The sequence below is a fragment of the Eurosta solidaginis genome, chromosome 5, assembly GCF_040869045.1.
Source record: "Eurosta solidaginis isolate ZX-2024a chromosome 5, ASM4086904v1, whole genome shotgun sequence".
Lineage (NCBI taxonomy): Eukaryota > Metazoa > Arthropoda > Insecta > Diptera > Tephritidae > Eurosta > Eurosta solidaginis.
This window is the reverse complement of record NC_090323.1, coordinates 210,300,998-210,326,641: the sequence shown is the minus strand read 5'-3', so window position 1 is coordinate 210,326,641 and position 25,644 is coordinate 210,300,998. Positions and strand designations below refer to the sequence as shown.

The 25,644-nt window shown below is 39.3% G+C and overlaps 2 protein-coding genes across 10 annotated transcripts in view; one reads left to right on the top strand and one right to left on the bottom strand.

The window, feature by feature from the left end:
- Window positions 1-17,657, top strand: part of LOC137252357 (uncharacterized) — a 162,492-nt gene extending 144,835 nt beyond the window's left edge. For 8 of the 9 annotated variants that reach the window (XM_067787919.1, XM_067787912.1, XM_067787917.1 and 5 more), the window contains 4 exons: window positions 13,890-13,968; window positions 14,044-14,716; window positions 16,536-16,847; window positions 16,917-17,657. In XM_067787919.1, coding sequence (XP_067644020.1) covers window positions 13,890-13,968; window positions 14,044-14,716; window positions 16,536-16,847; window positions 16,917-17,049 — 1,197 coding nt within the window. In that variant the 3' untranslated portion in view covers window positions 17,050-17,657. Of the gene's footprint in view, window positions 1-1,648; window positions 1,832-1,889; window positions 2,198-13,889; window positions 13,969-14,043; window positions 14,717-16,535; window positions 16,848-16,916 lie in introns of those variants that run through there. The other variant, XM_067787920.1, reaches the window with a different exon arrangement.
- LOC137252359 (uncharacterized) lies at window positions 17,510-22,146 on the bottom strand. The gene is made up of 5 exons (XM_067787923.1): window positions 22,030-22,146; window positions 21,521-21,922; window positions 18,261-18,886; window positions 17,703-17,819; window positions 17,510-17,627 (listed from the first exon to the last, which is right to left on the bottom strand). The coding sequence occupies exons 1-4, from the start codon at window positions 22,060-22,062 to the stop codon at window positions 17,705-17,707; spliced, it is 1,176 nt and encodes a 391-aa protein (XP_067644024.1). The 5' UTR covers window positions 22,063-22,146; the 3' UTR covers window positions 17,510-17,627; window positions 17,703-17,704.
- Window positions 22,147-25,644: the final 3,498 nt, after the last annotated feature.

Genomic DNA, 25,644 nt, shown 5'->3' with positions numbered 1-25,644 from the left:
TATATGTGAGCGAAGTAGTAGGTGATGATGACATGCGTTTGTGAGTATCTCTCTGCTGCTTGTATATGTTTGCGTACATGATGATTAATTGATTGGCGGCCACCGTGGTGTGATGGTAGCGTGCTCCGCCTATCACACCGTATGCCCTGGGTTCAACTCCCGGGCAAAGCAACATCAAAATTTTAGAAATAAGATTTTTCAATTAGAAGAAAATTTTTCTAAGCGGGGTCGCCCCTCGGCAGTGTCTGGCAAGCGCTCCGATTGTATTTCTGCCATGAAAAGCTCTCAGTGAAAACTCATCTGCCTTGCAGATGCCGTTCGGAGTCGGCATAAAACATGTAGGTCCCGTCCGGCCAATTTGTAGGGAAAAATCAAGAGGAGCACGACGCAAATTGGAAGAGAAGCTCGGCCTTAGATATCTTCGGAGGTTATCGCGCCTTACATTTATTTTTTTTTTTTTTTTACATGATGATTAATGTGTTTACGTAGCTTGCTTAAATGTTCATGTGCCTTTATTTAATAACCTTAGAGATGGTAACATTCGTCACAATAGTATAATCTGTTTCAGGAAATTCTTGATTATTTTGCACCAACGATAACAGTTGGAATCGCTGAACTGTCGAATAAATAACTCAAATATTCAGTATAGCAAAATGATCTTTATTTACAACACTACTGTGTAGTGGTACTTCGCAATTAATTTACTCGTGTACTTCACTAACAACCTTTTAAATCAACTAATTCATTATTTTTCAGCTTGTGCTGCTTTTATACTCTCAGTTGCCTCGTTCGCCTATTTCTACTAGGGTGTAAACTTTTCACGAACAGACTTCTGGAACAGTTGCTTATTTATTTCTTATTTCTGTATTCATATTCACCAACAGCCCTCTCTAACAGTTGCTTATTTATCTCCCATTTATGTGTTCGTATTCAGGTTTGTCTTCTGCTTATATATATAATGGTTTGTATATGTGTATGTAATATCTTCTGCGCTCTTAGCTTTTGTTTACGTCTGAGCTCTTATGCGTTCTCGCTGTTGCCTTCTATGCATATGTATTTTTTTTTACTGTGTAACTACATGTACATGAGTCTGATTTTTCTTTCTTCTTCACTCTTAGTTGCTATTTATATATGTGTGATTGCTTGCTTTGCTGATATTATTGTATAGCATTTATTTACTACCAGCATAGTGATGTATCAAAACTTCTAATATTCGTTTTATAATAGTTTTCTGAATAAATACAACAAAAAATAAACTCTGTGGAAATTTCTTTTTAAAAATTAATCCAGTTTGCTCTTTATAATTAAAAAGCATATGTGTTGTGTTATGAAATGGGTTTATGCCATCCATTGTCAAATTTTATTTAAAAGCAAATGGATTTCGGCATTATACCGCCCGCAGTCCTGGTCCTCCCGAATATTTCTGATAGCATCATTGACAATACTCAAAGCAGCTGGCTTATGCGCCATTTCAAGAGAATAATAATGCATAAATAAGAATTGTAAAGAATGACGACATATTCCCAACAGGGCATGTACATACCATGGGTATTTATTCATATAATCTTTTTCCCACATTTTATTTATATATTTATGCCTTACTTTTCCAAAGCCATTATTCAATGACTTAAATTTATAATTCTTAAAATTCAATAATTTGTCTCAGTTGAATATTTGCAATTGAAGAAAAAGAAAATGCGAATATTTGAATTAATTTCTTTTCTTGTGGTGACATTTATGTTAGTCCGTGTAAACGGCGAGTGTGACCAGTGTAAACATAATAATCCTATTGCATGTCATGGTGAAACGGTTTACTCACTTTGCGTTAATGGTGAATTTGAAAAACTGCATTTAAGAATCCAATTTTCAAATCAGCATTTTTTTTGAAGGTAAACCAACATATGATAATATCACCTGCCCGAGTGGTTTTGTATGTACTGGTGATGTGTTTTTATGTTTACCAAGTGAGATGGTAACTCCAATTTGCACTCGAAGAGCAACCGTGAGCGCAACTTCTAATAAATGTGGCATTTGTGGATCGGCAAGAAAAGTATTTGCATGTTTGAATAGAACTACTATTGCTTTTTGCTTTGGTGAAGATGATCCATATTATGAATCACTTTCATATTGTCCTGAAGGTACTGTGTGTGATTTGAATAGCGGAGCTAACTTTTGCACGGATCAGAGATTGGTTGAGGTAAAGTAAAAATGTGTTCATATAAGGAGCTTCATATGAATAAGTGTTTATATAATTTTGTTTGGGATATTTATGGGATTAAACTGCATATTAGACGTTTAGACGGTTAAGCGCCAATTAAGTAAGTAAGTAAGTAAGTAAGTAAACTGCATATTCTAAAATCTATGAAATAGTTTTTGTAAAAAACAGTAGATAAGCCACTCTCCAGCATTCCCAAAAATAAGTTTCATAACAAAATGCAATAATTTTATACAATTTTCATATTGACTATGTTAAAAACAAGTTAGTAAGTTTAGGTTCGGATAATATCGAACATTTCATACCCAGCTGTGTGCTGTTACATATATCTTCAGGATATACCTTAAGAGCAATGTCAAGGGCATTAAATGAGAGAGAGCTGTTACTAGAGCTGAAAAAATCGCAAGATGGGAAAACAAGCGCGTACCAAGCAGAAATTGAAGCGGTACTAAAGGACTCGGCTAAAGTTATAACAAAGTCCCAAATGGTCACGCTACAGTGCAGAGATCTCGATGAGATTACTACGCCCGAGGAGATTTGCAACGCCCTCCACCAGCAATGCAACATCAAACTTCCAGATGTGGCTGCCATAAAAAGCATACGCACAGGGTACAGTGGCACGAAGTCGGCACTTATAAGCCTTACAGCGGATGATGCCAAGGCGGTTCTTAATACGCAAAGAATCCGGGTAGGATGGGTTTCCTGCCGAATTAGAGAGCTCAAGCAAGAAAAACGCTATTATAGGTGCTGGGGCTACGGGCATATAGCTCAGAAATGTAAGGAGACTGTAGATAGGTCTATCCTGTGCAGGAAATGCGGCCAGGAAGGTCATAAGGCTGCAAGTTGCGAAAATGCACCGAAATGCGCGCTATGTGGGGGACAACATTCAGCAGGCAGTTTTAAATGCCCACAACGAGAGGGCAGCAAAATGACTGTCTCATGAGGGTATTGCAGCTCAATTTAAACCATTGCGAGGCAGCCCAAGAGCTATTATCCCAAACAGTCTATGAAGGAGGATATGACATAGTGGTACTCTCTGAACAATACAAAAATCGCCAGGAGCAGGGTTGGCTCTCAGATTCAGCAGGGAAAGCCTCAATTTGGGCACCAGGGAAATTTCTCCCACAGGAAATTATGACGCCAACGGTAGCAGGATTCACGTGGGCAAAAATCAACGGTATATACGTCTTCAGTTGCTATGCCCCTCCGAGCATGACCATCGCCGAGTTCGAAGACATGATATACGGGATCACCATTGAAGCACGAGGTAAACACCCGCTTTTAGTGTGTGGAGACTTCAATGCATGGTCATCTGTGTGGGGAAGTAGACGAACCAACGAAAGAGGGAGAGTTCTCCTCGAAAGTCTTACTTCTTTGAGGCTAGAACTCCCAAATGAACCAGGGATATATACCTTCGATACAGGTACCAGACGATCCATTATAGATCTCACCTTCGCTAGCAGCGAAATAGCAAGACGAGCAAAATGGTCCATAAGCAACGTCTACACACACAGCGACCATAAAGCTATTAGCGTAGAGCTGCTCGAAACTCCACGAACGGTAGCAGCAAGACATCGACAAAGTAGGAAATGGAAACAGCACCTTTTCGACCCACAAATATTTGACATTATCTGGAAGGACGCCATAGTACGAGAATCGCATGCGGAAGACCAGTCGGTTCAAATCACTAAGTTGCTATGTATGGCATGTGATGCTGCCATGCCCAGAAGTCGCGGAAAAGCACAGCGCACTCCGGTATATTGGTGGAATGACGAAATTGCGGAAGAGCGTAGAAAATGCCACAAAGCACGAAGAATAGCGCAGAGGGCACGCTCATCACCACGATATGCAGAGCTACACAGCACCTATGTCGCACAAAGAAAGGCACTTAAAAATGCCATAAAAAAGAGCAAGAAGTTATGCTTTAGGGAACTGCTGGATAATGTCGACCTAGATCCTTGGGGATCAGCCTACAGAACTGTGATGACCAAAGTTAAAGGACCGATATCACAGCAACCTACGTGCCCGATACTGATGAATATTATTGTTGAAACACTTTTCCCGGCGCAAGATCGCTGGACTTATCCAAGCGAGGATCTAGAAAGTACGGAAATTCCGCAAATTACAGAGCAAGAGGTGCTGGACGCTGCAAAAAGAGTTGCTGATAACAAATCCCCAGGACCCGACGAAGTACCAAACATAGCCCTTAAAGCCGCGATTACAACTAGGGCTACATTATTTACTGATCTTTTTAATGCCTGTATGCAAGAAGGCGTGTTCCCTCGCCCGTGGAAACGACAAAGACTTGTCCTATTGCTGAAACGTGGTAAACAGCCGGACCAACCATCCTCATATAGGCCACTTTGTATGCTGGATTCCCTAGGGAAGATTTTCGAGCGTATAATTAGTGAGCGCCTACAGCTGACTCTAGAAAGACCAGGTGGCTTATCGAATAGTCAATATGGATTTCGCAAATCAAGATCCACCGTAAATGCAATACAAACAGTCGTCAATATAGCTAGAGAAGCTATCTCTGGAGGCCAAAATAAAAGGAAGTTCTGTGCACTGATTATGTTGGACATCAAGAATGCTTTTAACACTGCGAACTGGATGCAGATAATGGCAGCGCTGCAAAGCTTCGGCACTCCAGCTTACTTACGCAGAATTATAGGTAGCTATCTTAAAGACAGAGTAATTCTTTTTGACACGGATCAAGGAGCTAAAGGGTACAAAATCACAGGAGGCGTCCCACAGGGATCTGTTCTCGGTCCAACGCTTAGGAATGTAATGTATGACGGGGTGCTAAAGATTGATCTACAAGAAAACACGCAAATTGTGGGATATGCTGATGATATTGCAGTGGTAGTAGTGGCCAAGAAACTGGACCTGCTTCAAGCATTATGTAATTACGCCGTAGCAAGAATAAAGGAATGGCTGACCAATACAGGACTGGAGTTGGCTAGCCAAAAGACGGAAGTGTTATTAGTAAGCTCCAAACGGTCGGCGAACGAGTTAGTCTTAACTGTCGGGGATCATCAAGTCACCTCAAAGGATTCCTTAAAATACTTAGGAGTGCACATTGACTCTAAGTTAACTTTCAAAGAGCACTTCAGAGCAGTGGGGGAGAAAATTACCAAAGTTAATGGATCACTTATGCGAATAATGCCTAACATTGGTGGTCCGAGCGAAGCTATACGTCATCTATTGTCCACAGTAACCAGCTCAATAATACTATACGCAGCACCAGTGTGGTATGGATCTAAACAGACCCATCAAAAATATATATTAGCAGCGTACCGACTTGCTTCTTTAAGAATAGCAAGTGCTTATCGGACGGTGTCCGACGACGCGATCTTGGTTCTAACCCGGAAAATCCCAGTGGACTTACTGGCAAGCGAAATGGCCGATCTGTATAACACTAATATCGAGCGACCATCTGAAGAAGGCAAGAAAAGAGCAAGGACACAAACAATAGCTAAGTGGCAAGAACGGTGGGAGGCCTCGAGTAAAGGGCGTTGGACTTTCACACTAGTTTGGAACGTAGCTCAATGGAACGAGCGGAAGCACGGCGAAATGAACTACCATCTCACGCAAATAATGAGTGGACATGGCGGTTTCAAAGAGTATTTATGGAAGCGTAGGATAGAGGAAGATCCTCATTGCCCAATGTGTACCACAGAGTTAGAAAACGCAGAACACGTCATGTTCTACTGCCCCCGTTTCCATGAAGAAAGACTCACCTTGCATGGAGTCTTTGGGGAGGAACCTACCACGAGAAATTTAGTTTCACATATGTGCAGCAGGAAAGAATGCTGGACTGCAGTAAGCAAAATGGCATTTATAGTAATGACACGCCTGATGGATGTTGAGAGGGAGCGCAGAGAAATGCGCATGCGAAGCAGTGGTGATTAAATGGACACTCAGAGCAAATAGCGGGAACCTGGACGCAGGGACAACAGTAGGCTCTTAAAAAATGAGAAATATGGAACGCCACCCTGAAGTAATGCGAAAGTGGTGCCGGGGTGGGCGACGGTTCCAGAACGGGGCTGTTTTTTAGTCTACGGACACACGGTTGCTGCGACGGCAGCAATTATGGTGCATTAGGCATTTTTCAGCCTCCCCGCAAAAAAAAAAAAAAAAAAAAAAAAAAAGGGCATTAAATGATATGCAAATTAACTTGGGTCGATTTGTATGGACGAAACTTAACCGATACCGTGCCATCGTTTTCTCGATGGGATTTGGGTTCAGAAAAAAAAGTTCCATTACGCATACCCAAAAAAATAATTTTCGAGCCTGCGAAATTAAATTTTTTGACTTTTTTCGACTTTGATTTTTAAGGTTTTTTTCATGACCTACTAAAGAAATTTTCATATTTTGACGAATATTAATGCCACTAAGTGATACTCACATCACTAAGCGGTTGCTAAATAGAGGCACAACAACAATAAGGCAAGCTGCCACTCTTGGTACGTAAACAAATCAATCATCATATGTACATACAAGGTAACGAAGAGATACTCATAAACACATGTGATCATCAGTCGAAATAGTACTCACATATACACACGCATATGTCTATGCGAGAGGCTATAAACTACAAATACACATGCGTATAGCTGGTAACCAAATAGTAGATTCTAGAAGGAGAAACGTCTAAACATTTGCAGAAATATGCGGACAAAGCAACAGAGAGTATAAAGGCAGCACAAGCTGAGTAGTAAGCAATCAGTTTTGATTTAAGCACGCTATTGGTTATGAAGTATAAGTGTTATTGTACTTTAAAAGTAGTTTAATAAAGACCACTTTGCATTATTGAATATTGGAGTTATTTATTCAACAGTTTAGCGATTCGAACGTTAGTAGAAGGTTTGGAATAAGCGGAATTTCTCAAAATTCGTTACAATATGTATACCCTGTCCGACCTAAAAATGTCCGCTAAAAACGTTGGCCACAACAGTTTTTGAAAAAACAATGAAATTAAAAGTTTTTAAGTCATGAAAAGAAAATCATAATTGAAAGAAAGTAAAAAAAAAAAAATGAAATTTCGCAGGCTTGAAAATTATTTTTTTGGGTATGCGTAGCGGAAATTTTTTTCCTGAGCCCAAATCCTACCGAAAAATCGATGGCGCGATATCGGTTAATAAATCGACCAAGTCTAATGTAAATATCGTCTTCAGTGAGAAACTATACAAATCTTGGCCGATTTGTTCGACTCATGGCATTAGAAGAAGAATCGGGACCACGCCCATTAATAACATTTTTTCAATTCTCGTCGCTCTATTATAGGTAAGGTTAGGTTGAACCGGCCGATCAATAAAGACCTCACATACACTGAGTATGTCCACAGTGTTACCAAAGTTTGTGTGACGATTCAACGGAAAAACCCAAATAAAATGCCAGGATTTATGTTATAGAATAACTCCGTCCTCTTCGCAAAAACTAGAAATTTTCTAGGACCTAGCTTAATTGCTGCCTTGAAATATGGCAACTATGCCGCCCCTAATAGCAGGAGCGTTGACCTAACGAGTGCAGGTCACGATTACAGACGTTTCTTCATGCAGCTCACACTTCATATAAGCATATGACGCCACATATTGTTCACTTTGTGAGTCATTATTTTGGAAATTTTGCAGCCTCACTTCTTTGTCCACGCCTTTCCTGCTCGATGGGTTATCTGCAAGCGATTCTTGCACCCTCAATGGCAAACTGGTCGGCCCGGAAACACCGTATGGATGTATGGTACGGCCTGAACGAAGTTTTTTCTTGCATACCAGAAGACTTCTTGATAAAGTACAGTGTGAGATCACTGCCACCTGACTATCGATATATAGAACGATGCGGCTGTAGCTTAAGCAAACTTTCTCCAGAATTCCTGTTGCTTTCTTTATGCCTATATTTTCCGCCTGAAAGATGTTGCAGTAATTTGGCGGCCTGTGGGATCTATCTTTCACTGGATGGACACAGTAAACAGCGGACCCGACTCCTTTCATCATTTTGGAGCTATCGGTATGGACATGAATAGTATGTTTTGTAAATTTTTAAACGGGTTTACTTAGCTTGACTTGACAGGCCGGCCGCACGGCTGAACGTCCGTTGTGAACGAATTTTGTAATTGAAATTTAAGTAACTTCCCGATAAGCTACAAGTTTGAAACTTGGAATATAGTTCAGAACCCGATGGCAATGCAATAATAAGAAAAAAGCGCTGCTAGGTGGCGCAAGGATCGAGATATTCACAAAAATCGTATTTTTGGTCCGATTTGGCTCATATTTGGAACACATAATACAAACATGAATAGAAAGTGACCAATGATGTCCGATTTGGCTCATATTTGGAACACATAATACAAACATGAATAGAAAGTGACCAATGATGTCCGATTCGGCTCATATTTGGAACAAAGAAGGTAGAATTGGCATCAAAATATTTTGGAGTTGGAGAGGGACAAGCATACGTGGTGCAGAGTCAGTAAAGTCTTTGGAATGATTATGTGTTGAGGACTTAGATTGTAACAAATTGTTAGGAAAGAGTCCTTGTAATAATGAGTCACTAAATGAGTTTAATAGAATGAGAAATAATAGGCAATTAAATAAAGACTAAAAACTTGAAAAATAAATAATTGAAAAAAAATTTTAAGTTAAACGGTTTTATTGAAAACAATACTTACATGAAGTAATAATAATACTAAAAGCTAGACAATAAATAGGTAGATCCTAGGTACTAGTCATCGCACTCCTCGTCAATCTAGAGCGTTGATCAGACAATTAAATAAAAGCGTTCGGCGCGTAAAATTTCTAAAAATTTGAGGCGGAGCATAACCTGATTAAGGTTCAGTTTGTCTTATATATGACTATCAATAGAAATTTTACGCGTCCAATGCTTTTATTTAATTGTCTGATCAACGCTCTAGATTGACGAGGAGTGTGATGACTAGTACCTAGGATCTACCTAATTAATTCCAAGCTTTTAATATTATTATTACTTCATGTAAGTATTGTTTTCAATAAACCTGTTTAACTAAAACATTTGGTTTTATTATTTGTTTACCTTGTTGCCTACCATCTGGCTTAATTGTGGCCCCCAGAACTCTTTAGTGAATCAGACTGGTCCCGTGTGTCTGTCTTCCGTTTTCCCGATATTAGACGGCGCTATACTGCTATGGCCATACAGCCTGCACTCAAGCTGTCCCGAGGCCTCAAGCCTTCTTGCAGTGGCTTATATAATATTTATGCGCTAGATTTGGTCTGTAGGCGGGATGTGTAGAATAGCATACAATGCTGCTGTTGGTGTAGCTTTTGGGGATCCCATTAGACTAATCATTGATTATCTGTATACCGCCTCTAGTTTTTTCGTATACGTACTTTTTTGTTTGGCTCTCCATCAAAAAAGGAGCACATAATAAAATATTTGTTTGACAATTGCCGTAATTACCCAATGAGAGAGTTTGGGGTGATATGCCCCACGTGCATCCCCTTGCATGAATACAGTGCCACGGAGCTTTCTTGGTTTCACTAATAACGTGAAATATCAGTATAATTTGCTAACATTAAATTTTGTGAAATATTAATTTTTAAATGTGGGTATGGTCGTCAACCGATTTTAAAAATTTTAGATAAGTAGATAAAAAGTAGCAAAACAAAAGCCTCCTTACCAAATTCCAAGATGATATCTGCAACGGATTAGGTTTAACGGTTAGCAAAACCCTTACATTTTCTTCTTTTAACATTTTTAAAAACACTTTTTGTGTGACTGGCATACAAACTAAGACGATTTTAACAAAACTTCGATATCATCGAATAATCTTTTTATTTAAACTCCAAATGATATAAAAAATAGATATCGTATATCCTATGGTTTTTCAGCAATACCAAAATTCGCAAATACATAATTTCAAAAGAAGTATAAAATTTGATTTATTTTTATACTCAGCTGAGCAGAGCTCACAGAGTATATTAATTTTGTTCGGCAACTTATCTCAGATCGCTATTCAGAATGAACGAAATCGGAATATAACCACGCCCACTTTTTCGATATCGAAAATTTCCAAAAACCGAAAAAGTGCGATAATTCATTACCAAAGATGGATAAAACTTGGTAGGTGGGTAGACCTTATGGCGCAGAATAGAAAATTTGTAAAATTTTTGATAATGGGCATGGCACCGCCCACTTTTAAAAGAAGGTAATTTAAAAGTTTAGCAAGCTATAATTTGGAAGTCGTTGAAGATATCATGATGAAATTTGGTAGGAACGTTATTCCTATTACTATATGTGTGCTAAATAATAAAAGCAAAATCGGATGGCGAACACGCCCACTTAAAAAAATGTTTTTAAAAGTCAAATTTTAACAAAAATTGAATATCTTTACAGTATATAATTAAATTATGTCAACATTCTACTCCAGTAATGATAGGGTGCAAAAAAATACAAGAAGAAAATGAAAAAGTTCTGCAGGGCAGAATCAAAAGCCCTTGGAATCATGGCAGGAATACTGTTCGTGGTATTACATATATAAATAAATTAGCGGTACCCGACAGATGATGTTCTGGGTCACCCTGGTCCACATTTTGGTCGATATCTCGAAATCGCCTTCACATATACAACTCAGTGCCACTCGCTTTTGAAACCCTCATTAATTCCTTTCATTTGATACCCATATCGTACAAACACATTCTAGAGTCACCCCTGGCCCACCTTTATGGCGATATCCCGAAATGGCGTCCACCTATAGAACTATGGCCCACTCCCTTTTAAAATTCTCTTTAATACCTTCCATTTGATACCCATGTGATACAAACACATTCCAGGGTTCCACTAGGTTCATTTTCCTACATGGTTGTCTCCACAGCTCTCAGCTGAGTATGTAAGGTTCAGTTACACCCGAACTTAGCCTTCCTTACTTGTTTTTGCATATTTTTATAGAAATGTGGGCTGAATCCCACGGGCATAAGCTAGTCCATAACAACCTCAACAATTTACTCATTAACGATTTGTGCATATATATGTACATACTTTCAACAAATTCTCTGAATTGCTTCTTTGTTAATAGCGCTAATTGAAGTAACAACCCTTTAATTGGCCTCCCACAACCACGAGTGTCAATGTTAATTATTGTCTGCCCTTGTGTCCAATTAGTTGTTATTGAAAATTGCATTATAATCAAAAATAGAAGTCGTAAAAACTTGAATGATTTAATTGTTGAAGTAATTTAAAATTGGAACCAATTATCTTTTCATGTCTACCAGACAAAAGAGTGGCCACGAACTCAATTTTAATTAAATTAATCTAAGTTTTAATATAAGTGGTATTAGCAACTTTGAACTTAATTCTAATTAGTAATGACAGACAGTTTTTGCTTGGAGCAGTTAGTCCATATTACTTTTGTATAGACAATGCATATTTGATGTATTGCAAGCAAAAGTTCGCCAAAAAATTTATCGTCCACCCTGTGACGACATGGGCGTGTAACGAAGGAGTTTTGAGCTCTTTAAGCCTTACGCAGATATGAGCTTACTGCTTTGGGTAAAAGCCTACAGGCCTCGTTGGACAGGTAATGTTATGCTTATGAAAAATGATGCTGCGGTACAGAAGGTATTCAGATCGACAACCGTATTTCAATTCAAAGGAAAAGTAAGAGATCCACTGAATTAAATTTAAGGAATTAGACTATGAAAGACTTGATGCTATCAATTGGTGCAAAAGCGGATAACTTTTCTATAAAGCTTTACATGGAAGAAATATGCGCGAAAGGCTTGTTGAACCATTTCCGTGACACCGTTTAAAAAAATAATGTTTAAATTTTTTTATGTAGCTTTTCTAACAACATTAACAATGGGACTTAACAAGTTTTGGGTGGGAATCCCTGAGCACCCGCTCTGATTTTATAGGCGATTGTTTAATTTAAAATTGAACTTGGATATTGGTACGATGCGATGAATAAGGCGTTTTTATTCATTTTGCCTTAGGTGAGTGCGCGGTGTCGCAAGACAATATCAACAAAGTCCAACTGGTATGCAGCCCCTACAAAATATTTAGGAATTATCATAGATATTAAGCTATCGTAGAAGCCCAATGCGGAGGAGAGGGTGAAGAAGGCCTCGACGGCAGTTTATGAATGTAAAAGAATGCTGTGGTAAACCCCATCTTGCGATAGTAAACCCCATCCTGTACTATGGAGTTCTTGTTTGGTGGATAGCCACACAAAAAAGAACCTACCTCAACAAATTAGAGGGGGTATGTAGCCTTTCAATGCCTAACATTATGGGAGCACGGAAAACAAAATTTTAAGCATGTAACGCGATAAGGCAGTGTCCAGTTAAAATGCCTATTATGAGCCTTAAGTCTTCTCTTTTCAGAAATATGAGCCACTTTGTGAGCCTAATATCATAGGATTGGCACTTGACCTTAGAAATTCTGCAGCCCTGTACTTATGTCCACGTCTTTCCTTCTTGATGGATCAAAAGCAATTCTTGTATCCTTTTGACTGCTCCCAAATATATTGGGACGTTTATCGTGGATTCAGCGAGCGCTGCACGCTACTTTGCCAACTCATCGACCTTTCGTTATCTTTAAGTCCTTTATAACAGGGAACCCAGTACAGATGTATGGGTCGGCCTGAGCGAAATTCTTCTATTGCTTCCTTGCATTCAAGGACACTTTTTGATAAAGTACTGTGTGAGATTACTGCCTTAATTGAAGCCTGACTATATATATTGACGCGGCTGCAGTTTAAGCACGTTTCCTCCAAAATTACTGCTGCTTTCTTTACGGCTTTAGTGTCCGCTTAAAAGACGCTGCAGTAATCTGGAAAGCTGTAGGAGCAACTTATTTCTGGATGGACAAGTTAATTTGTAGCCATCGGAATCCACGTAAATAGATGTTCTGTCATTTCTGCATGCTGGCGCCAATCCTCCGGCTCTATTTTGGCCCAGAACTCATTCGAATCTCAGGCACGGGATCATATATTCCGTTTCTTGTTGTTGTACAAAACTACAAGTTACGAAAGCACAAGTACTCTGACGGAGATTTGTTCAATTTTAGAAGATTGTTTATTCAAATATGGCAATAGGGACCTTAAGGCCCTAAGAAGCTCGTAAGAATACCGCTCTGTTTGCAGCCTCACAAAGTTGAAGCTGGTGTGCATTTCATAAAATTTCCCAGCCATGTCGCCAACAATTTTATTCATTCACACTGAAGAAGGATAATGGAATAATACATGAACATATGATTATTTGGAATTTTAGTTGCTAGCTGAATAGATCAGGAGCTTGATATGCTACTTAGTAAGACTGAGATGGAATAATGAATTCGATACCTCAAAAGGGAAGATAGAAACTTTGCAGAGAATTGTGGCATTATCCCTTCAAACATGAAAATAGCAGCTGGAATTTTGGGCTTTAGCAAGTACGCTGTAAGTTCTGCAAACACTAACCAAATTCGAGAAAGGTTGTCACTTTTGGCTACAATTGTAACTTAAACTGAGTAAGAATTGAGAAACAAAATGTTCTGCTTAGCGTAGAAGTATGAACGCTTTAAGTAACAGAGGATCTCGAAAAGCATTTCGCCAGATTTAGGAACCTTAGCTACTCAAAAACTGGACTCCTTCAATAACGGCTAATTTTAGAATAATCATAAGGGGAAAGGCAAAAATATCAACTAAATGTTTTTCATTTTATAGCCAAGTTGCCCAAAAGATGAATGGTCTCTTCCAACAACGGTGTCAGTAACAACAGACAGTACTTCAACAAAACAAACAGGTAAGTAAGACAGATCTGAGCAGTAAGTAAAATATAGTTAGGTATAGAATGAACGTTTAACAACCACATTCACAGCAACTACAACAGCACCAACATCGAAGGAAACTACCATAATTTTTCAACAAACCACAACTCCAGAGGCGACAACCAATTCTTTACCAACAATAATAGTAATCGAGCCAACAATAATTACACCTGAAATGACAGTTCCCACTTTGGATATTACAACACCAACGCCTGAGTTGAGTGCATCAGACCCAACGAAAAGTATTTCAGCGCCTACAACAACAGTTTTAATTACTGATGCATCGTTATTAACATCAACTACATATCTAACAACAACTACCAAGTCAGAAACATCAGAACAATCAGCAGCAGACACTAATATACCAACAACACCGTTGGTGTCAACAACAAAAGCAGAACCGACAAGAACATTGGAAACAACCACAATACCAACAACAACAGCTACACCCTTAATAACAACTCCCGCGGCTACTACAGAGCTCATAACAACTTCAACGGTAACTATAACAGTACTGCCAACAATACTAACAACCTCGGGATCAACAGAAACTCAAACTATCACATCGCAAAACTCCTTAACAACAACTTTCCAAACAACAACGACATTTAGCCCTACTACGGCTACTGTGCAGCATTTGACTCCATTGGAAATTTGTGAACAGAATAGTATTGAAGCTCGAACGTCCTTTTTTGGTTTGCCTGGAGATGTGACTTGCAAGAAGTAAGTAATTTTGAATACGACGGGGATTCTAGTTACGGCAGAGTAACATCGATATTTTTCTGAAAGTTGCCTTAATTTTTGCTGAACAAAGTTAAAGTTCAACATATTCAAGTTCCAAAAGTTAGGTGATTCACAAAGGGGTTTTGCCCAGCTGAACAAAATATAAAAAGCTTCAACTTTTAAAAAAGAAGAATTTGAAGCAGCATAACTTTTTCTTTCACAATATTTTGCAAATTTTCCCTGAAGAGGTGGAGTGGAAGAATATTTTAGAGAACGTTGTGTAGAGTTACGCCTTAAGGCCGTTTTTGATCACGTCTCTCTGAGTTGTGACAGTAAATGGGCTTCTGGAGGCCTCGATGTCAGATGACATGGAATTCATGGCTAGAGATACAGGGGTATACCTTACAGAACATGGCGTTTAGTAATTTTTACAAGAATATATAAGTGTACAGCTTTTTTGCCTCCTCCGATTGCCGAAGTAATGGCGGTACATTCTCATACGGTAAACTATACCGACCTTGTACTGGTCTGAAAGATGTATTAAGAACTCTTGCTGGAGGATTGGGCTAGAAATGGCGTGTATGAGTTTGTACTGCTTTTAGGGGCTATCGTTAATAAAAAAGAGTTGTGACTTCTTGCCAAGGATCGTGCAGGGGATTTATGACCTCGTAGTGAAAATAGTTCTTTTTATAGGGTGCTTATAGATATGGCGAGTACTGGATATGGATAGCATCGACAAAATGATTTTGTTACAAGGGATTTCTTTTTTACAAGGTTCTAGAAATGTTGTGAATGCTTGATCGGAATAGGGGTGTAGCACCACCCATTAAAAAATAAATGTTTCCCAATTTCCTCTTGCAATAAAACTTGGTAAATGAAATATCATTGATACAAAACTATTTTTCGCTAAGATATACGGCTTCTTAAACATTCAAATTTTCTTTTTCTAAATGGTGGTTGTGCCACGCCCATATTCCAAATTTTTTTGGAATATATGTTTTGCGTCATAAAACCATATCACTTACCGAAATTCATTAGCTAAGCGGTATTCGTTTTTGAACTATCTTATTTTTATAAACTTTCAATATCGAAAAAGTGGCCGTGTTTATAGTCCGATTTCGGCCATTTTCAACATCAATCGATTCTGGGTCCAGATAAGCCCGTATACCGTATATGGTGAAGATATCTCAATATTTGCTCAATTTATCGTGTTAACGGATGGACAGACGGACGGACGGACATGTCCTAAACAAGTTTTTTTTGATATTGATGATTTTGATATATGGAAGTCTATCTCGTTTCTTTTTACCTGTACAATCATCATCAAATCAAATTTAATATACTCTGTGTGTAAAGCACGCTGAGTATAAAAAGGTAATATACGGCTATTTAAGAAGAGCTTCGTCGGCTTATCATATACTTACAAGTTATAATTTTACAATCGACTTATTATCGAAAGCGAAATTCTTTTCCAGGTATCGGTTTGTTATTCATTACTTGTCTGCTTCTTATTGGTTCCTTCACGGCTTTTTATCGACGGGTTACAGATAAGTCATCGACTTTATATTGACATTTTATCGATATAAATTTCAGTCGTCAATATAAAATCGATAACACGCCGATAACAAATTGGTAAGGCTCTGATAAAAATCAATAATTTTACGACTACATGTTCCCGAAATCGATAACACGCAGTTAAAAAATTAATAATCTTTTAATAAAATATCTTAAACTTTTCAATAGAAAATCGATAACTTCCTTTCTTTTTGTTTTCTCTTATGTTAACAATCGCCAAAAACTATACAAACACTGCTTTCAGTTATATCATGTGTCTACAAATTGGTTCTTATTGGTCTGCTGTGCAACGAAGTTGTACAACGAACAAATGGTTCGATCTAGTTTTGGGAAAATGTAGTGAAAGTTATAATTGTCCCTCGACGAATGTAAGTGTTACAGGAACAACGCAGACGGCAACAACACAACCTACCACAACAACAGTTTTACCAAAAACTACAAAACAACTAACAACAACCATGCAAGATATCTCAACACCTTTAGAAGTTTGTGAACAAAATGCCTTAGAGCGTCAAACAGCATTTTTTGATTCACCTGGTGATACGACTTGTAAAAAGTAAGGTTATGTTGCAAATTAAATTATAGATAAATTAAACTCCAAAAATATATTTTTCTCTAATTTTAGATATATTGTCTGCACAAAAGTTGGATCAAGTTGGAAGGTTCAAGAAAGAAAATGCTCATCAAATAAATGGTTCGATCCGGTTGCGGCTAAATGTAGTGAAAGTTATAGATGTTTCTCAACAATCCAGCTATAGCTTACCCTTCAAAATCTGTTGAAAAGATGTAATTTGCGTTAGCACCATCAACATCTACAAAACCTAGAGTTACAAGGGATACATTTTCGATATCATATCGATAACTTTTTGACAACAAATTCGACGACAAATTTTATAAGAAATCTTTGATCTTCATAGAAAATTTAGAACATTTGGATAACGAATCAATGACTCGTCTTTACCTCGACGTTAGCACTTCTACATACATATAAGCAACAAAAGCTTTATCTCGTTGATATGAATTGGATTATTTATCACAACTCATCGATAACAGACCTTAAACTAAAATAACAAAATAATAAATATGTCGTCTGGTTTCGTTTTTGACTTCTTAATGTTCCTTTCTTCCCCCATCCTTTTTTTCGTTTCCGTTCCGTTACCTTCCGTTCCGTTTCTTTCTTTATTCTTTTCTTTTCTTTTTTTTCTTTACTTCCAAAGACTACGTTATGTTTATAAAAAGGATTTTTCGATACCCTGAGCAAAAATATTGATAAAATTTTTTTCCAGTTTTATGTTTTTTCTTCATACGGACCAAGCTGTGGTTAATGATTGTGATCCTATGGTACATACAACAAAAATACGTAAAATAAAAACTGATTATAATATAAAATTTCAAAGATACTTTTAATTACATTTAGCAATCAACGGGACGAGTTGGCTGGCATTTTTGAGTGGCTGCATTAAAATATTTACTGCAACAATATATCCAACCCAAATATTGACCTCCAAGTAAGTAGCAGTAAATGTATCTGAAAAGAAAAATGTTTCCTATTAATAGAGGACTCGGAGATTTTCACCAAATTGTTTTTTAGTAATGGCAAGTCCTTCCTGGGGTCAACGAAATAAAACCAAGAAAATAACAGAACAGAATTTTCACACTAGTTCGCAGCTATCGAAAAGGTGGCAATAAACAACCAGTTCTAAAGCGGAAACGTTTACCTAGTTCGGGACTACTGAAACCACCGCCTCGGACTTCACAACTTTAAAGCATGTAAAAGATATATATGGCGAACTAGTAGTGGTTTGAGATTCACTAGAAGCGCACCAGTTTTGAACTAAAGATTTTCGCTGCAGGGTCACTAAACCGGCACGGCGAATTGGGCCTGAACTCAATCTGCCATTACCTTGTATAGATTCGCCTTGAACTTCGGTTACCTTGAAACGTGGAAGAAATAAATATATTTACTTACTTGGAACATGTTGTATCGCCATCGACTCTAAAACTGCCTTTTCTAGCAATCTTTGCACAATATGCATTCGGTTCTATCGGAGTTAAGGTTGTTGTCGTTGTACTAGTTGTTGGAACTTTATGAGAGCTTGAAGTGGTGCCAGTTGTAGATGTTGTAGTATCTGCCGGGTTTGTAGAAGTTCCTACTGTCAATGCCGTAGTTCCTTCTGTAGCACTTGTTGTAGTTTCTTCACTTTTTGTATCTGTGGAGCCTTCAGTTGTAGCACGAATTGTTATATCAGTTGTTATAATACTTGTAGTTTCTCTTGTAGTTTTTGTTGTAGTTTCAGCAGGTGTTTTATATGTTGGAATGGGAAATACTTCAGTTGTTAGACCAGATGTCGAAACATCTAGAGTTTTATTTGTAGTTGAATCTCTTGTGGTCTCTGTTATCATTTCATTTTTTAAGTCTGTAGTTAGCATAGTTGTGGTCCGACTTGTATTTCCAGTTGAGGATTCACTAGTTGTAATTGGGGTTACTTCAGATGGTGTTTCGCTTGTCAAGTGTTTTGTTATATCACCAGAAGCAGTTGTTGTGGCAGCATCAGTTGTGGTTGGTGAAGATGTTGCTGGCGGTATACATGATGGCTGGAAAAATAACGTTGTAAAGACCTTTTTAATGGTCAGAGAGGAATAAGCAAAATAGATAGAGTAAGATAGGGTGAATGTAGAGAAGCTCAAGAGCCTTACGAGTATCTAGAGATTCGAGAATGATGCGAAAAGCTTTAGTTTTGAGGATTAATTTTCTATGGGAGAAAATTTGTTTCAGTAAAAAGTTGAGTTAAACACTGTAGTGCTCTTGAAGCGGCCTGGGAACCATGGACAACAAAGTATATAACAAAAAACTTTTCAATTGCCAACTTAGTCCAAGTGGCACTTGCTGACAAGAGTATTTCTGTGTTTGATTTCTTAGCTGAAATTGTTTTCCCTGTTAATGCTTATTTCTAAACTGACGAAGTCCATCACAAGCTTGAATTTATATACGTCAACAGTGACGTGACAGCCGAAGAGCGAATGCGTCAATTCTCTTTTGGATGACAGCAAGTTATTCGTCTTTTTCTCATTTGCCGTAGGACCCACTTTTTCATCCAATGATATAAATACCATCAGCATTATAGATTGTGCCATTGCGGCTTGGTGCTGCAAAAAAAAAATGCACAGAGAGACCCTTCTCTATCCTTATGATGCCGGTGAAAGCAGAGCCTTACTAACTTTGCAGAAAACTTAAATTCAGGCATAGCAACATACTAACAGCTCCTTTGGCTCCATCGAAGGCTGCTTTTAATTCGAAAAAAAGATAGTGGGATCAGGCGCATGTGAAAATCTGGTCAATAGTAGAACTACCAGACCAGAAAGCCACATTCATAAGTTTCAATCAGTTCCTTGACTTTGCGCTTCATTCTTTCGGTTCGTAGGATAAAACCTCATACCTCATTACTAAGCAGACTGATTCCGCGATAGCAAGCGTTCTGTGCGGTACAGCCTTCCTTGAAGATTGGACAGAGCACACTTTAATTCTAATCTGGAGGCATGCGGTCGTGTGACCATATTTCGCACAGAAATTGATATATGCTTTTTATCAACTTTTCGCCTGGGTGCTTAAAAAGTTCGGCGGGTAGGCCGCTGCCACCTGGTGATTTGTTATTCCTTAGCAAGGATAATGTCATACTTACATCATCATAGTCGGGGCCGGAAGGCGTTTTCCGTCGTCGGCTTTTAGCGTACCAGTCTCGTTTTCTTTATCGCTAGCTAGCAATGAGGAGAAGTGCTCCTGCCACAGTTTAAGCACACTCTGTAAGTCAGTATATCGTCATTATCATTCCTGCAGAAATTTGCTCCATTGTTGAAACCATCCGCCGAATTTTGTAGTAGAACTTTCGGAAATGTCACATCAAAAATTTTATAAACAATTTTTTGAATTAGAAAAAAATTTTTCTAAGCGGGGTCGCCCCTCGGCAATGTATGGTAAGCATTCCGAGTGTATTTCTGCTATGAAAAGCGCTCAGTGAAAACTCATCTGCCTTGCAGATACCGTTTGGAGACGGCATAAAACATGTAGGTCCCGTCCCGCCAACTTGTGGGAAAAATCAAGAGGAGCACGACGCAAATGGAACATTTTTATTTAATGCTCTAATGTTTCTCTCTGAAGATAGAGCATCGCCACCCCAGCAAGAAACTGATACTCAGAGGGCACATTAAAATGGTTACCAGGCAGTTCTTATGGTGGGAAATTCTGAGATCTTTAAACATATAAACTGAACCTGTACATTCTACGAACAATTAAATACATTAATAAAGATTCTGTCAATTTCTTCGGCCAATCTCGTACACCTAATGGAGATGTGAAAGCGTAATCGTCCCAGAGACGCTCGGGCTGGTGCCTTAATTGTGCATGTTACCAGAATGTATCAGATCTGCATACAGCAAAGGCCTTCGGAGAGTGTCCTTATCGCTACAACAGCAACAACATTTGCAGGCGCGATCAAAGCCTATTGCACAATAATAGTGTAACCTGCGCTGGGAAGCAAGTTTTTTATACTCAATCGAGATAGATAGAAACTTCTATATATCAAAATGATCTGGGCGAAAAAAGAAATTCATTTAGCCATGATCGTCCGTCCGTCTGTCCGTAAACACGATAAATTGAGCAAATTTTGACGTATCAAATGACATTTGGTATGTAAGTTCCTGGGCACTCATCTCAGATCGCTATTTAAAATGAACGAAATCGGACTACAACGACGCCCACTTTTTCGATATCCAAAACTTCGAAAAACCGAAAAGTGCGATAATTCATTACCAAAAACGGATAAAGCGATGAAACTTGGTAGGCGGGTTGACCTTATGACGCAGAATATAAAATTAATAAAACTTTGGATAATGGGCGTGGCACCGGCCACCTTTTAAAAGAAGGTTATTTAAAAATTTTGCAAGCTGTAATTTGGCAGCTGAGTATGTAATGTTCGGTTACACCCGAACTTAGCCTTCCTTACTTGTGGTAGCATAGATTTGATCTGCATTTGCTCTGCATGTTAGCGCCCGTGAGTGATATGAGGTACTTTTTCATAAGGGACAAGATGACAACTTATTTATGAATAGTAATGACCGATTGTGCAGGGTTCATTGCCACTACAATCACGCTAACACCAAAGACTGGGAAATATTTTTAAACACGCAGTTTAGATTAATAATAAATTAGTTAACTCAACCATGAATACTCACAGATTCTGCTTCTGCCAATGAACAAACTTGAGAATTCTTCAAGTCGCATACAAAACCCAAGGGGCATGAAATTATTGAACTAATTACAGGTGTCACACCATCCAAGCAAGGGGCATACTCGCGTTCGTTTAAACAAGCAAAATTGCTATTAACAGATGCACACACTCCACACTGATCTTCATAGCACACGGGTAGAGCACCTTGTGATGTGCGCAAACAAATATTATTATCAGCTGTGCACACTGAGCCAATGGGACAGGGTGTACGTATTTTAGTTGATATTTTGCCGCTACATATAGCAAAACTTTGCTCATCCAGACAAGCGATGCCATTCGAAAAGCATTCATTACATTGACCTGTTAGTGCTGTCATTCCGTATTCAAGATTGTTGAAGCAAAGGAGCTGAAAGTCATAAAGAAATAAGAATTCATTTAGGAAATTTCCAACAAGTTCATAAAGCAATAAACAAAAATTTTCATTAACATATTAATTAATCATAATATACTTACGACAATGGCAATGATTTCTTTACACTTCAACATTTTTATGAGATTCTATATAATATTCACATACTTTTGATTGCCAGCTGCTCTGTATATGCCGAATAATTCTTGATAACTAAAAAGTCGCTTCTTAGCATCGTCGAGGAAGAACTTAATTTTGGGCTGGCAATAAGTTTTCAATTTGTTTTTTTATACTCAGCTGAGCAGAGCTCACAGAGTATATTAATTTTTATTCGCATAACGGTAATCCGTAACGGCATAAACTAATCGATATACGTGACCGATCTTCCCCGCTTTTGGTAGGAAAGCTACACGAGCAGTTCTCCAAGAGTGCGGTACATGATTCAGCCTTATGCACCCATCGAATATTATTTTAAGCCACTCCACGACCGCCATACTTGAAAATTATAGCATAGCCGGGAATATATCGTCTGGGCCCGGCAACTTAGAAAACGTTTTCACTGCCCATTCGATCTTGGTATCGGTCACCAAGCCCGGCACTACCCGCTCCGTGATCGAAATGTGAGTGATGTCTGCTGGATCTTCTAAACCGTCTCCCGATGGGAAATGTATGTCGAGAAGCACCTCAAGGGATTCCTCACTATTACGTGACCATTCCCCGTTCTCTTTCTTTATTAGTCCCTGGACTATGTTTCCCCTTGCTAAGACTTTTTTCAACCGTGCTGTTTCGCTGGAGCACTCTAAGTCCGTACAGAAACTTTTCCGTGAGATTTTTTTCACCCTGGAAATTTCACGCTTGTAGATCCTCAGTTAATCCCTGTACTCTTCCGGACACGCTTCGCTCCCGCGGTCTTTGCGAGCTTAAACATTTCTTTTACCTGTCTTCTTAGAAGACTCTGCTCATTGCTTCACCATGGCGGCTTTGCTTTCCCTCTGAATCTTCTTAGAGGGCAAGTTTTGTTATACGCAGTCATAAGCGTCTTTGTTAGGAATTCATTAGACTCGTCCAGTTCCTCCACATTGGCAACCTCTTTGAGTTGTCCCAGTTTTGTTTCTACCTGTTTCTGGAATTTAGTCCAGTTCATTTCTAAAGGTTCCTCCCTTCTCTACCCTCTTTAGGGGGATGCTGAAGCTGATATACGCATGGTCGGAGAAGGACGGTCTATCAAGAACCATCCAATCATACCTTGATATGTCACACTCGGAGCTCAATGTAATATCCAGAACATTGCTAGATGTCGGACCAATTTATGTAGGGACATTTCCCCTGTTAGCTATCTGCAAATTGGTGTACAGGATGTAACAAAATAGAGATTCGCCTCTCCCGTTCGTATCTGCTCCTTCCCACGCATTGTGGTGCGCATTTGCATCTGCACCTATGACCAACCGCCCTTTGCGCCCTTCCTCCTGTACTAGCATTCTGCACTCCATCGGTGGAACCTCCGCAGCATGGGCCATGTAGTAGGACGCCAGGATAAATGCCTTCTTATTCTTTTGCTCAACCGCCACCACTACGAGGTCCTCAGTAGTGTAATTAGGCAGCATATATGAATGCAGCTGTTTCCTTACCATTACTACAGCTCGCACCCGTCCTTCCGTTTGCGCATAGTAAACGCCAAACCCGCGCGCGCTAAGTCCAGAAACCTTTCTTCCCGATGAGAGCCACGGCCCCTGGATCAGCGCTACGTCAAACGAACCCACCTCCAGGGTTTGGAGGAGTTCGCTCAACGCCACTTTACTGTATCAGTAGGACTCACAGCACCATTGGGCTGTTTGTCCCCCTCCAGCACCTTCGTCGTGACGTCGTCGTCCTATCCTTGCTCTTTTAGTTTAGAGTATTCGCGGCCCCCTGCAGCCTCTCGTAACTGTTGTGCCGGGTGTTCCTCTGTGCGAGACACATCACCATTTGGCGGTTGGTCCTCTTCTAATATCTTCGTGGTGGCGTCGGGGATCTCCACCTGTCTTTTTCCCTTACGCTTTTGAGGTCCTTTTCGACTTCGCCCACCTCTAGCGTGTTAGGATTTTTTTCCTCGGGGCTTCTTTTCCTGTGTCGCATGTAAATTTTCCCAGTGCCAAAGGACATTTTGCCAAGCTGCGTTACAACATATCATCTGCCTGGTTGTTTATTTGGAAGATGTAGAACTGACCTTCTTCGGTAGGTCTAGATACAGTAAGTACCTTCCAATTCTGTGTCGGTATGCTCGGATTCTGATTCTGCAGGAGTCGCAGTATATCCTCCGACTTCATTACGCATGGTATACATACCTTTACTTTTGGTACCGTGGGGATTTGCGCTTTATCCACCACCTCAAACAGTGCGTTCGTGCCTTGCCTTTGGAGGTTTGGAACCACTTCCGCCAGCCACCGCAAGCTCACGATGTTGTCGCACGCTATCATCTTCACACCATTATACCATCCCCCCGATTAGAAGGTTGGAAGGGGCTTACTTGGTTGTTCCCGCATCATTTTAAGCATTAAGCTAGTAAGCTCCCTTACTATAGATCTCCACTTTTCAGTGGTCATTTGTCCGAAAGGACTGCTACGATCAACCAGCGCTACAGTCAGTAACTGCTTTGCCACATCACTCATCTTCTCGGGAAAAGCCGGAGTCTTAGTGTTATCTACCTTTGGCACGTCCGAGAAACCCGGATTTTTAGCGTTAACTCCCTTTAGCACCTCCGAGAAAGCCGGAGTCTTAGCGTTATCTCCATTTGGCTTATCTCTTACTTCCCTAGTTGGAAACCCTCTGACTCGCAGCTTTCGAGGTAGTTGCTACCTCGCTATTGGGGCCCATCTGTCTTACAGCTTTGGGCCTACTTGTCTTTTCTATGCGACTGCCCTGCCTCGCGGCTCTAGGACTGGGTCCCTTCTGCCTCTTGAAAACAGCCTTGTTGCCTTCCGCCGAACGTTGCCTCTTCTGTCTGCCATTCGACGCTTCTTCCTCCTCGTACCGGTTGCAGAACCGAGTGTTTCTCGCAGCAAACCTTTTGAACTGCCTTCGACCTACTTCTACCGCCTCATGGGCCCATTCCAAGCGTTCCATCCCTTAGTGCTGCACGGTACTGCGAGAGAGCTCTTTTACTAGCCGGAAATTATTCTAGTAAAATTGTAAGGGACCGATTGAGGACCACTCCCTTTTTTATATAAAAGAAATTGAAAAGGGTCGTAGACTAGAATAATAAACTATTGCTTAGCGAAAAATAGTATCATATCAATTATATTTCACTTACCTTTTTTGCAAGAGGAAATTGGGAGACATATTTTTTTTTAATGGGCGGTGCCACATGTTTTGTAGAAAAGTACTTAGACACCCTTACTTGTTTCTTTTATATTAATCGAACATGTCGCTTATCTGTGTACATTAGTATGTATATTATTATGTACATATTTCATTATTTAAACAGCCGATTATTCGGATATTACGCATGGGATAAGATAATTGCTTAGCTTTATTCATGAAAGGTATAAGGTCTTTGGCATAGCCGTAGACAGTCCCGTCCTTCCTTTTTTTTGTCTAATTATATTTATGGCAATGAACAATTGCAATGTCGACGGCTTATAATGGTACTTATTCCAATCTAAATGCCTATACATATTTAATTGACGTATGTATGTACCTACACATTTTTACTATGATACATCCGCACTTGTGTTATAAAG